The 12,384-nt window shown below is 39.9% G+C and overlaps 1 protein-coding gene across 1 annotated transcript in view; it reads right to left on the minus strand.

The window, feature by feature from the left end:
- LOC149465936 (ATP-binding cassette sub-family B member 5-like) overlaps window positions 1-12,384 on the minus strand; it is an 88,127-nt gene that overhangs the window by 34,569 nt on the left and 41,174 nt on the right. Inside the window, exons 8-15 of the mRNA XM_089673162.1 lie at window positions 11,328-11,452; window positions 11,073-11,247; window positions 6,420-6,533; window positions 2,348-2,458; window positions 1,561-1,686; window positions 1,236-1,439; window positions 586-756; window positions 75-236 (exon numbers count right to left, since the gene is read on the minus strand). Coding sequence (XP_089529288.1) covers window positions 75-236; window positions 586-756; window positions 1,236-1,439; window positions 1,561-1,686; window positions 2,348-2,458; window positions 6,420-6,533; window positions 11,073-11,247; window positions 11,328-11,452 — 1,188 coding nt within the window. The remainder of the gene's footprint in view (window positions 1-74; window positions 237-585; window positions 757-1,235; window positions 1,440-1,560; window positions 1,687-2,347; window positions 2,459-6,419; window positions 6,534-11,072; window positions 11,248-11,327; window positions 11,453-12,384) is intronic.

Genomic DNA, 12,384 nt, shown 5'->3' on the forward strand with positions numbered 1-12,384 from the left:
GACATACCTTTGTATGTATTGCTTAGTAGTTGAAATAACATTACATATACATTTTTGGTCACACATAACTGTACCTGAGCTGTTGCTAGTGAATGATATATTCCTTTCTTCTCCATTAATTCCATATGAGTTCCCTGTTCAGCGATAGTCCCATTCTCCAACACTACAATAACATCTGCCGTCCACACTGTGCTCAAGCGGTGAGCAATGACAATTGTTGTACGACCCTCACTGGCCTAAAAAAATCACATTGTAATATTCATATCTTTTACAGTAACAAAATGTTACACTTGTGAGCCCTCAAACATGTTTGGAGAGTATATGACAGGAAGCAGAATACCAGAGTGAGAGGTTTGTTAACCACAGTGAAGCTGAGTAGGTTCAACTTGACCATCCAACCAGTAAGTGGTGCTCTTGGTATTTTAGTTGTGCTCCTGCTAGGTGGCCCAGGAGTCAGATATAATAATATTATTAAAATTAAAATATGCAGTCAATCCATATTGTTGTTAAACAGGTTTTTAGCTGATGTAATTAAAAAAAATATTAACCACTCTATTTGGCTCATGACCCCCAAAGCTGCATTACCTTATCTAGAGCAGACTGTACGATGGATTCACTCTCTGTATCAAGGGCGGAGGTGGCCTCATCCAGTAAGAGTATCCTAGGATTGCGGACCAAGGCTCTAGCTATGGCTACTCTTTGCTTCTGGCCACCACTTAGCTGAGCTCCTCTTTCTCCAACTAGCGTTTCAAATTTCTAGAGTGTGAAAAAAATATAAAATAATATAGTAAGCTGGGAAATGCAATCATGTTCCCCGTTTCACTACAGATGGACATACAGTATATGGTAAGAGAGATATCTGCCCATATCCAAATGACTTGCATGAATACAGGGACTGGAGTGATCATCACCTGGTGCTGACCATGCATGAGTGGTACTAGCAGAGTGAGGAGATTTATTTTCCAACAGGTCCAATCAGTTACACAGATTTTGTCCTAAGCAGTGGCTGTAAGCAGGAAGTGGCATGGAAAATGATTACCACCTGTACCCAGAAGGATCTGATCCTGGTTATAAGTAAGTATTTCAACACTATTAATATGCTCTTTACCTTGCCTAGCCAGCAGCAAGGGGGAAGACAAGGCCTGCTGCAAAGAGGATTTAAAGTATGCTTTAAGCAAACTCAAGGCTGGAATAGTCCAAAAAAAAACAAATTTAAATTATTGAGAGACACTTACATCAGGCAGGCCCATGATGAAGTCATATGCATTGGCTTCTTTAGCTGCCTTCTCAATTTCTTCATCAGTCACATTTTCTCGTCCAAATCTTATGTTGTTTTTAATGCTTGTTCCAAACAGTACTGGCTCTTGGCTGACGACGCCAATTAACTCTCTGTAGTGCCTGACATTCAGCGACCGTATATTATGGCCGTCAACTAAAATCTGAAAAAAAAATTAATAATAATAACATAGAATATGCAGGGAATACATGGTACTAGATGAGATTTCCTCAGCCATTGGAAGTTTTTTAATGAATCCTATGGAAATAAACTGATATATTTACCTCTCCTTCTTGTGGATCATACAGTCTCTGCAACAGCTGTACTATGGTGCTTTTACCACATCCACTTTGGCCGACCAGTGCCACTGTTTTCCCAGATTTCACTAATAAATTAAGTCCTTTTAAAACCTGAAGAATGAAAAATTTAAAGTGCTTCCAGTTAAACAAAATCTAAGTACTACAAGTTTCATAATGCACCTATTTATTCACATGAAAATTAAAAAGATGAATAAAATATTAAGACCAAGCTTCGACAAGCTTACAGCTGTGTATGTAAGAGAAAAATGACAAAGAAAAAAATCTCTATCTTAAAGATGAATTCCAGGCATGGTATGTTTTTACATCCATCTTGGACCAATGTAACTATGTACAGTATATACCAAATCTGGCCAATCTTCCTGGACACTTTTTCTAAATGAATGCAAAGCATTCTCTAATTGGACAAAGTGGTGATGTCATCCCCCACCTCTCCACCTCATCCAATCAAAGAACACTGCATTCATTCAGAAAATGCAAAGCATTCTCTGAGTGGCGACCATGCCAAGTAGCCAACCTCCTGTGTTCACAATGTGTAACTGTGTAAAAAATATACCATTCCGGGAATTCTTCTTTCACTAGGTTGCCTGAGCATATTTATGTGGAAGACATTAGTATTGCATAACGAAATATACTATTTTGTTTACATTCTCTGGAACTAAGATAACTGGTGCCTATGGAAATCCTCATAACTACAATATATTGTGAAATCAGTGTGATGTACAAAGTTTAAAAAAGAGCTTGATTATTTTACCTGAACATTTGGACGTGATGGGTAACAAAAATGGATATTTCTTAATTCCACGTTCCCCTTCATAATATCTGGTCTGTATCCTTCCATTGAAAAGCTGTCAATTGCAGATGTCTGGAACCATCAGAGAGAGGCAAAATGTTAACTATCTGCTATAAAGGATAACTTTACTTTTATTGGGACTAATGGTGGACAGTCTTTACATGGAAATGAATTAGAATTCTACAAAGCATGCACGTTGAAGCTGGGAGACTTTACGTGAAGAGGCTGTGCAGCTCTAATCAGGCAGCACAATAAAGATTTCTAAGGATTGTGGATAGGTAAGTGTAGGGCAGAGGGTAGGGAAATATTGTGGGCTTGGAGTTATTTAAAGATTAATTGTATTAAATTTACACAGTCACTGTGTTGTGAAAATGTGCATTGTGCTGCGATACAAAAATGCAGCAGGTAAGATTTTAGGTCATTCTGGTATGTTAGGCAGCCCATTCAAATAAATGGATTGCTGTAACCCATGTTATTGTGAGACTAATGTGTGCTAACATGTGCACTAAAGGCAGACCAATGGACCCGACCACTGTGAATGGGCCTTTATCCTTTAGGGTAAATCGCAGAATATAACTATGGTAAGGTTATACTACTTGTGTTAATTCAATTTTTTCAGTATTGGAAGACATTTGCACTGGAATACAAAAAATATATGATTTTAGGTCATTCAAGTACGTTAGGCAGCCAAATCAAATAAATAGGCTGCTGTAACATATGTTAATGTAGAACATAACATACTGTACATTAACATGTGTGCATTAAATGCAACACAACAGACCTGACCAGTGTGAATTAACAATTATCCTTTATAGCAGGCATAACTAAATTTCTGACTTCAGTCTGGATCCGGACGGAGTGACAGTCCCATCCAGACCTGGTCTTTCTATTTTACCCTGCATTGTATAGATCCCTTTGCTGGCTCTTCTTCCCTGCTGCCACTGCCTTTCTCAGCAGGGAGCAAAGAGGAAGGCAGGTGGCATGGCAGCTCTGGATGGAGAACAGGAATTGCCCAAATAACTTTTCAACTTAACCAGGGGACATTGGTTGCTAGGACACAAATCGGTCCTAGCAACTGATTACCACATTGCTAACTTAAAAAGTTGGGCAGCTCCAGCCCTCCATTGAGAGCTGCGCCTCTCGCCCTCCACCCTGTGCAAGGTAGGACTGTAAAAGGGGCTAGGACACTGCTGAGAAGGGAAGGGGGTGGGGGGAGTTGATGTGAAGGGGGTTAGGACACTGCTGTGAAGGGGGAAGGGTGTGCTGTTAAAGGGGCTGGGGGACAATGCTGTGAAGGGGGAATGAGATCTAATGGGAAATTGAGGACAATTCTGTGAAATGGTGACTGATGTAAGGGGGGGGGGGACCATGATGTAAAATGGAAAGAGGGGGGGCTGTGATGAAAAGAGAGGGGTCCTGATGTGAAGGGGGTTTGTGATGTGGAGGGGGGCTGTGATATAAGAGGAGGTGTGAGGACACTGATGCAAAGGGGAGTATGTAATGCAAAGAAGGGGCTGTGATGTTCAGGGGTACTGAGGACACTGATACAAGAATGGGACTGTGATATGAAGGATCAGAGCTACTGCAGTCATTTTTGCAAATTACTGAACACAACTATAGTAAAGTTATACTATGTGCTTTAACCACTTCCTGTCTGGACACTTTTACCCCCTTCCTGTCCAGGGCAATTTTCAGCTTTCAGCGCTATCACACTTTGAATGACAATTGCGTGGTCATGCAACACTGTACCCATATGAATTTTTTACCATTTTTTTGAGACAGATAAAGCTTTATTTTGGTGGTATTTATTCACCGCTGGGATTTTAATTTTTTTTGCTTGTAAATGAAAAAGTCCAAACATTTTGAAAAAAAAGTGTTTTTCTTAAAAAATTTTGCAAATAAATAATCTTTCATCATAAATCTTGGCCAAAATGTATTCCGTTATCTTTTTAGTAAAAAAAAATCCAAATTAGTTTATAACCAAAAATTATAATTTTTAAACATTTGTTTTACATTTTTATTTTATTTTTTTTATAAAATGTATGTTTTTTTTACATACTGTCACCCTAGCAGTACAGTGTCACTATGGTGATACTGTACTACTTGGGGGTGATAAAGATTTTTTTTTTTTTTTACAGTGATTGCTTTTACACCCATATAGGATGTAAAAGCAATCATTTCTCTTTCTCTCTGTCTGCATTCTTGCAGCCATTGAGAACTACTGAGTGAGCTGTGATTGGTCACAGCTTGTCACATGGTACAAGGCTGTTGTGAATAGCCTTGTACCATGTGATCTCTGTGATCATTCACAGATTTCACACGTAGTAAGCAATGATGTCACAAGTGACATCTTGCTTACTACTTTGCATGTGATCACTGACTGGCCAATCAGTGATCACATGATTGGGACCTCGCACAGAGGTCCCGTCCGACGATCAGTGTTTCACTGTGTGTTTGCAGTGATGCGCGCTCCCAGGGAGCGCACACAGCTAGAAATGGCAGTTGTCGTTTATGAACGGCAACCCGCCCCTGGAGTGCCACCGTCCTGCCGTTTATAAACAGCAGGTGGATGGCAAGTGGTTAAAAGAGAAATATATGTGGTTTAAAAAGAAACAAATTATACTCACCTAGGTGGATGCAGCATCGGTCCGATGCTGCATCTGTCCCCTGCCACTTTTAAGACTGAGAACTGAGTGTTCAAAGGCCACTGATCTCTCGATTCTCAGCCTTAAGTGAGCAGAGAGATAGTGACTGTAAGTCACTGGCTTTCTGCTCTGCCCCTCCAGCACTCACTGCAGCGCCTGGCTGTGGAGAGGGTGGGAGCTGGAATGCTGAGCCAGCTGCTGGTCCAGGCATTTAAATGGATCTCAACTTACCTGGACCAGCTGAGGTCGAGTAAGTTTGATGTTGACTGAAAACGGGTCACAGGAGTGCAGAATGAACTGCACTCTTGTGATCCATAGGAGCAGTAGAGCCAAAAAAGCTTCGGTCATAGTTCTCCTTTAATTCAGTTCTTTCTTTTTCAGATTTGGCAGACATTGGATGAAGTAATATCAATGATCAACAAACATGCCTATAAATTTTGTGGAGGAAGTAAAACTGGGACAAAGAGTTAACGGCAAAAAAAGGTCAGAATGGTTTAACTCTGTACAGAGCTGATGTCAGAACACCTCAGAAATGTTGACCTATTTTGGGTGAATACCTTCATTGGATGCTTAGAGTTATGATGCCGATTCATCCTTTGCCTGGCCTTGTAAGGGGAAATGACCTTACAGCTGTGCACCAGGCTAAAATGTGCAACTTTCTAGATCCTGTAGGGTTATTTCCTTAGTTGTTACTCAATTGTCTTTGGAATATATTTGATAGTATATCACTAACTATGGTTGTCTGGCGAATCGTTGATTTTTATTGCCATGGATTCATATGGAAATTGACCACATCTGATCCTGTTTGCTTCTAACAGAACACATTGCTACATTGCAAATGAGGATTTTAGTTGAAGACCTTCGTATACACAGTATGTGCCAATATTCACCTCATGCAAATAATTATAAAGGCATGGTATAGAGCAGTGGTTCTCAACCTTCCTAATGCCGCGACCCCTTAATACAGTTCCTCCTGTTGTGGTGACCCCCAACCATAAAATTATTTACTCTTTACACATTGGAAATGTGTTGTTCGATGGTCTTAGGTGCCCCTGTGAAAGGGTCGTTCGACCCCCAAAGGGGTCGCGACCCACAGGTTGAGAACCACTGGTATAGAGGAAGAATGCTGGCAAATGAGGTTGAATCTGGGCATGGAAATTCTGTGATTTTAATACAGCCAGTGGAAGGTTCCTTTTCAATAGAGAATATGTAAAGTTCCCAAGTCAGTAGATTATGTAGAAGGCTGAAAAAACTTTCAGCTGTCCTCCACATATAATCACATGTGGTATCCCATGCATAGCTCAGGTATTACCACTACATAAATACTTCGTCAAACTGCTACCAAAATTATCAAATTAGTATGAATTATCCAATTTGTTATACATTACCTGATCAATTACTTTAAATATACCAAACGCTGCCCCTCTTGCTATAGAAAAGGCTTCAAGGTGGGAAAATGCCTGACCAATACAATAGCTGCTCATCACAACACTGAAGAAAACCTGTCGGAAAAAGAAAGCCCAATATTAATATAATAATAGTTCTCTATCACCCTGTCAAGACTTGTAATGCGATCTTTGTGTGCCACTAAATATACTGAATTAAAAATAACTGTAATTAAATTATGACCTTCATCTTTCAGTGGTCAGACTGCAGTGCAGTTTGCCAGGAACTCTGCGGCACTGCTTTTTTGTACTATTGATATGAATAACAAAAATATAAATACAATTCCTAAAAACCTAAAGCAGACCATGTGTTTTTGAAAGACTAAACATACTAAATTGGATCCTGAACATATAATATCATTGCCAGCACTTCAGCACAGGCTTTTCTCTGAGGCAATGTTATTTTATTATTTTATTATTATTATTATTTTTTTTTTTAATGAAGGCCTAAATCGATCTGTAAATTAAACCCTAATTCTGATATCATAACATTTGACCCCAGGAAAACAAGGGGTTTGAACAGTGGCTTACAGTTGCTGTGGTTTACATATCTCCCTATTAATGTATCATTATTTCAAAAGGATTCAATAATAATTTAAAAAATGGAGATTGGAATCCATTAATTACTATCCATCCTCTACAGCCTTAAAGTGTATGTGTAGTCCAAACTTTTTAAAAAGTTTTGGACAGAGTAGGATAGGGATAAAGCATTGGGGAAATTTTCTTTCATTTTCTGTCCCAGAGACGCAGCAGGACTTTAGAGGGAATCTCCTAAAGTGAGGGGAATCCCCTCTTAGACAGTTGTTCTCAGAACAGGAGTTCACATTGGACTATTTCCCCTTACCTTGTGCTCTGAGAACAACTCTAAAATTTAGCTTTTCCCTCTCTATTTGTTTCAGTGACAATGGTCATCAAAAAAAGGGGTGAGTTTTCCAAAGATTCAAAATTAACAGCATCAAAATGGATGTTTCTGTAGCTAATTTCTGCAGAAGAAAACACAACATAAATAATCTCAAAATTATAGTACTGGGAGAGCACAAGTGCGGGCGGCCTAAGCGGATGTCTTGTTGACCACTCCACACAATCCCAGCACTTCAAGGGTGAATATTAGCGGCCACCACCCACCTGCACCACCTGTACCAATTGCTGGGATGGTGGGGGCTCTTCCTTTGCCCTATCTGTTTCGTCTTTATAACGGCAAATCCTATTCTTTCTCTACATTTCTCGAGGGGGAAAGACTTTTGCTGAACTTTGGCTTTATCTCCCTTAGCCCCTCCTCCCAGAACCAGGCTAACGCTAATGGACCCCCCCATCCATTCTTACCTCCCGCTTCCAAGAAGAAATCTGCAAATGCAACACCACGCCAGGTGTCTTGAAAATTCAGTTTGCTGCTGCTTAAAAATTTTTGATGGAGGCCGCTCAGTGGTCCCATTTTGGGGCATTGGCCTCTGTATGTGTATATTGCTTAATGGTTTTGGTTGTTACTCTTTGGTAAAATAATTTGGTGACTTTAAAAGTCTTGACTATGTCTCATGTGGACCCCGGGGTGCCGGAAAGAGTCTATGCGCTCTCCCTATTTAAAAGACTCTCCCCATTGTTTAAATTTGTAGAGACTCTTTTGGTCCTTGACCTAGTGTCTTAGATGATGGTATTTTCTTATCATATGTTGCATACTACTGTTTAGCCTGTAATTGGATGCGGGCCATTCTTCTGCCTTGGCGTCTTTGGTTTCTCTCTTTTTCTTTTTCTTTTTCTTACTTTTCTAATTTTCTTCAGTTTCTTGTCTGAGGGTCAACCCAGGAGTCTTGAATGGTTTCTGGATACTTGATGTTCCACGCAGATGGGTGAGTTTGTCTAATAATAGCTATGCCACTTGCTTTCCGTCTACCTTAAAACAACACAGTTCCATGATCCGCTTGCTTTCTCATAATGTTCAAGGTTTAGGCTCCCTTTCTAAGCGACTCAGTCTTTTCCCATTATAAGTCTATGGGAGCAAACATCGTAGCTTTAGAGGAAACACATTTTGTCCCTTCTTATATTCCCAGATATATTCATAAGGATTTTCCAATTAGTTTTTTTGTCAATGCCTCTGAAAAAAAGAGAGGGTTGGCGCTTTATTTTTCCAAATGGCTAGCATTTATGGAAACTAAAGTGTTAAGGAATAGGGATGGACGATATGTTCTGGTCAAAGGTAATTTTTATGGAACTATGGTGTCTTTTTTTATTTACTATGCCCCTAATACGAACTAGGTGGCCTTCTTCCGTTCCTTTTTTTAATCTCTGTCTAAAGAACTGGAAGGAGAGGTTATATTGGTGGGGGACTAAAATCTGGCTTTAGACCATGTACTCGACAAATCCCACGTAATCAAACTTAAATCGCCTTCTAAACACCGTGATTTCATGCAACTTTTGCATTGCCATGACCTAATGGACTCATGGAGGGAGGACAATCCCACCTCTAGAGACTACTCCCACTTTTCTAGGGCTCATAATCATTATTCTCATATAGATCATGGTTTTCTTCCCTCAGAAACGATAGCTAAGCTATATTCGGCTAAAATTATATTGACATCTTGGTCGGACCACGATCCAGTGATTCTGACACTCTGATTAGACGGTTAGAGTGGTTAAACCACATTGGCGATTAAACGAGTCTTTACTAAGCAACAAGTCCTGTTGCCTGACAGTGGGCGACCACGTCAAGTCCTACTTTGCATTTAATAAAGCAGAGGATACGAATCCCTCTATTTATTGGGCAGCCCACAAAGCCTCAGTCAGAGGCTTCTTTATCCAGTTGTCCTCCAGAATAAAAAAATCTTGCGAGGAATTGATCTCTTCTAAATTTAGAGAATATGAATCGCTAGTTGCCCAACATAAAATTGCCCCGAGCTCAGATCTTTTGTCTAAGGTGGAGCAAGCCTGTTGGAGCTTAACCTCTGACTCACCAAAAAAGCGGAAAAGCAATTACGCTGGATGAATCATACATTTTTTACGTGACGAGACAGAACAAGTTCCCTTCTAGCGCATAAGCTTAACCCAAATTCACTGATTCAGCACTGCCCAAACTCCGGCTAAAGGAGGGTACTATCACGCAAGACCCTCAGAAGATCTTTTGGGAATTTCATAATTTTTATGCCTCCCTATATGGCCCGCCTCGACCAGTGGAACCTTCCTCCATTCAATCCTTTCTAGAGTCTTTGCCTATTCCTTCCCCCACTGAAGCACAAAAAGAACTTATGGAACAACCTATTACTTCTGAGGAGCTCCAAAAAGTTATTAAATTACTATCGTCACATAAATCCCTGGGTTCCGATGGCCTTCCTAATAAATACTAAAAATTTTTTTCTGATCATCTTCTATCTCATATGACACTATACTTTAACTCATTGAGAGAGGAAGGAGGGGTCCCTTTAAATGAGAACAAGGCATATATTTGTGTTATTCCCAAACCCAATAAAGATTCCACCGATGTCCACAATTATCGCCCTATTGCATAAATTAATTGTGACCTGAAAAGTTTAACGAAACTTCTAGCCGTATGTCTTAATTCTTTTCTGGCACAATATATTCATAAAGATCAGTTGGGATTCCTATGCAGTTGTCGAACATTGGACCAGATTCACAGATCTATTACTCTGAGCTCAGCTGGGATGCCCCCCTTTCTTGGGCACTCTTGCTTCTTTCTCTGGACCTTCATAAGGCCTTCGATAGTGTGGCGTGGTAATATTTATTTACTGCTATCCAAGGTCTTTGGATTTGGCCCGACGTTTCTTGCTTTGTTGCACTTATTATACGATAATCCCTCAGCTCAGGTCTCCATTAAAGGCTACAGATCCTCTGTGTTATCCTGCTCTATGGGTTGAAGTACCAGGACTTACACTGTAAATCCTGGTACTGCAACCCATAGAGCAGGATAAGGCACCATGCTTTCTATTTTTCTCTTGTGACATCCGTTTGAGATACATCGGAGAGAGGCTAGGAGAGGAGGAAGGAGACCCCAGGAGGGGAAAAGGGAGATATCCATCCATCCATGCCCTTTACACAGCATACTTATTGAGTGGAGAGACCCCAGGTGGAATATAATCAAATTACAACTATCCATTTAATGTTTGGAGGAAGTTTACATAGGAGGAATATAATCTCATCAGTCCTATGAGGACAAAAAGTGTTTTTTGCCTATAATCTTAGGCAAAACATAAGGTGAGCGCATATTAAGATCACTGTGCACTTGGATTTTGGGAGAGGTATTCTTAATTTTGAACACAATCGGAAGAGGACTCTGTGTTTATTTATTTATATATGGATTTTGATATACACCTATAATTTTGATTATAATTGGAAGAGGACTTTGAGTTCATTCATTCATATATTGATTTTGATACACTGATATTTCAACACAGTTATTGATTTGAAGAATATAGGGTGTTGCATGTATATTTGTGATTTATATAATTTTTGCAAATGGGAGCGCGGCACTATTATCTATTAATTTGAGTCACAAAGATTTCCTTAGCTGTTAAAATAAAAATTACCAAAATGAAATAACTTTAGGTGGACTAACCCTTTCATTGAAATATATTAAAATGGCAAACTTACCACCAATGCATCTCCAATGGTATATCCATAGTCTCCTAATATCAGGATGGTACCATACCAAAAGCCTAGTCCATAGGAAGCATAAGCAATGAGGTACACGAATCCAAGGGCCAACTGAGATGCAATGGATTTCTTGATTCCAAGTTCTCTGGCCTCTCCTAAATTATTTGTATATCTAAAAATGCAAAAAAAAAGTGATATACAACAATAAAACCTTTAAATGCACACCACAGTGAACTAAAGCTTTGAAGGTACCTTTTGATTTCTTTCTCTTGCCCACCAAATGCCACCACCGTTCGTATAGAGGAGAGGACCTCTTCAGCCACAGCTCCAGCTTTTGCATATGCGGTAAGCTCTTTGCTTGTCAGTGATACCAGCATCTAATTACAAAGTAGAGTCAATTATTTATCATCAAAGATATATTTTAGGTAATATCACATATAGCTCAGTTTCAATGGAAAATTACTTTTAGCTCGGTCATACAAGACTGAAATTTTATACTAATCAAGTCAAAGTCTAAATATAATTTCAGGTCACAAAGCCTATTTACTGTCTGGCAATTTGACACCAGTGCTTAGCTTTGCCTAGAGCAGTGGTGGTCATCCTACTTGATCTATGGAGCATCAAATGCAGCCTCTGCTTCCACAAAGGGGCCGCACACAATAGTCAGTGAATATAAGCTACAGAGACAGTAAACATGCAACAGGAGATGGCCAGAGGCTGTGAACATGCCAAAAGAAATAATCATGGACTGCAGACATGCTATAAGAGACAGGCTTTAGGAGACAATTATAGACTTATACACATTGCATGGGACTCCTATTACAGCCCTTTACAAACTTTTGCTTTCACATTTCTGCTCTCTAAAGCCCCTTTAAAAAATATTTTTGCCACATTTGATACTTCTATATCCATTATAAAAGATGAGAGGGAAAAAAAAGCAAAAAAGAGGAAAGGGATGGACGGCACAGAAAAAAGTAAGCTAGGGCTCTTTTACACTGGTGGCTGGGGGGTGGTAAAGGCAGGTGGCTGGGCCACGGTCTAGCAGGGCTGTACACATGCTGTGGCCCTGGCAATTTTAACTTGTGCTGCAATGTTTACAGGCAGCACCACCTGTCAAACTCGCTCTTTGAGATCAATGGGCCCACTTGCAACTGTGAGCCAAATGCTTGGCTCACAGTTGCTCCATAGTCCCGCAATGTAAAACTGGCATTCAGCAATTAAAAAAAATAAAACAGACATCATGAGGCAGCAGTAACACCTCCCAAACATCTGCCAGGCACTGCTATACCACCCGCTGAAAAGCAATCCA

This window comes from Staurois parvus, unplaced genomic scaffold, assembly GCF_062004578.1.
Source record: "Staurois parvus isolate SC_StPar_1 unplaced genomic scaffold, SC_StPar_1.0 ptg000136l, whole genome shotgun sequence".
Taxonomy (NCBI): Eukaryota; Metazoa; Chordata; class Amphibia; order Anura; family Ranidae; genus Staurois; species Staurois parvus.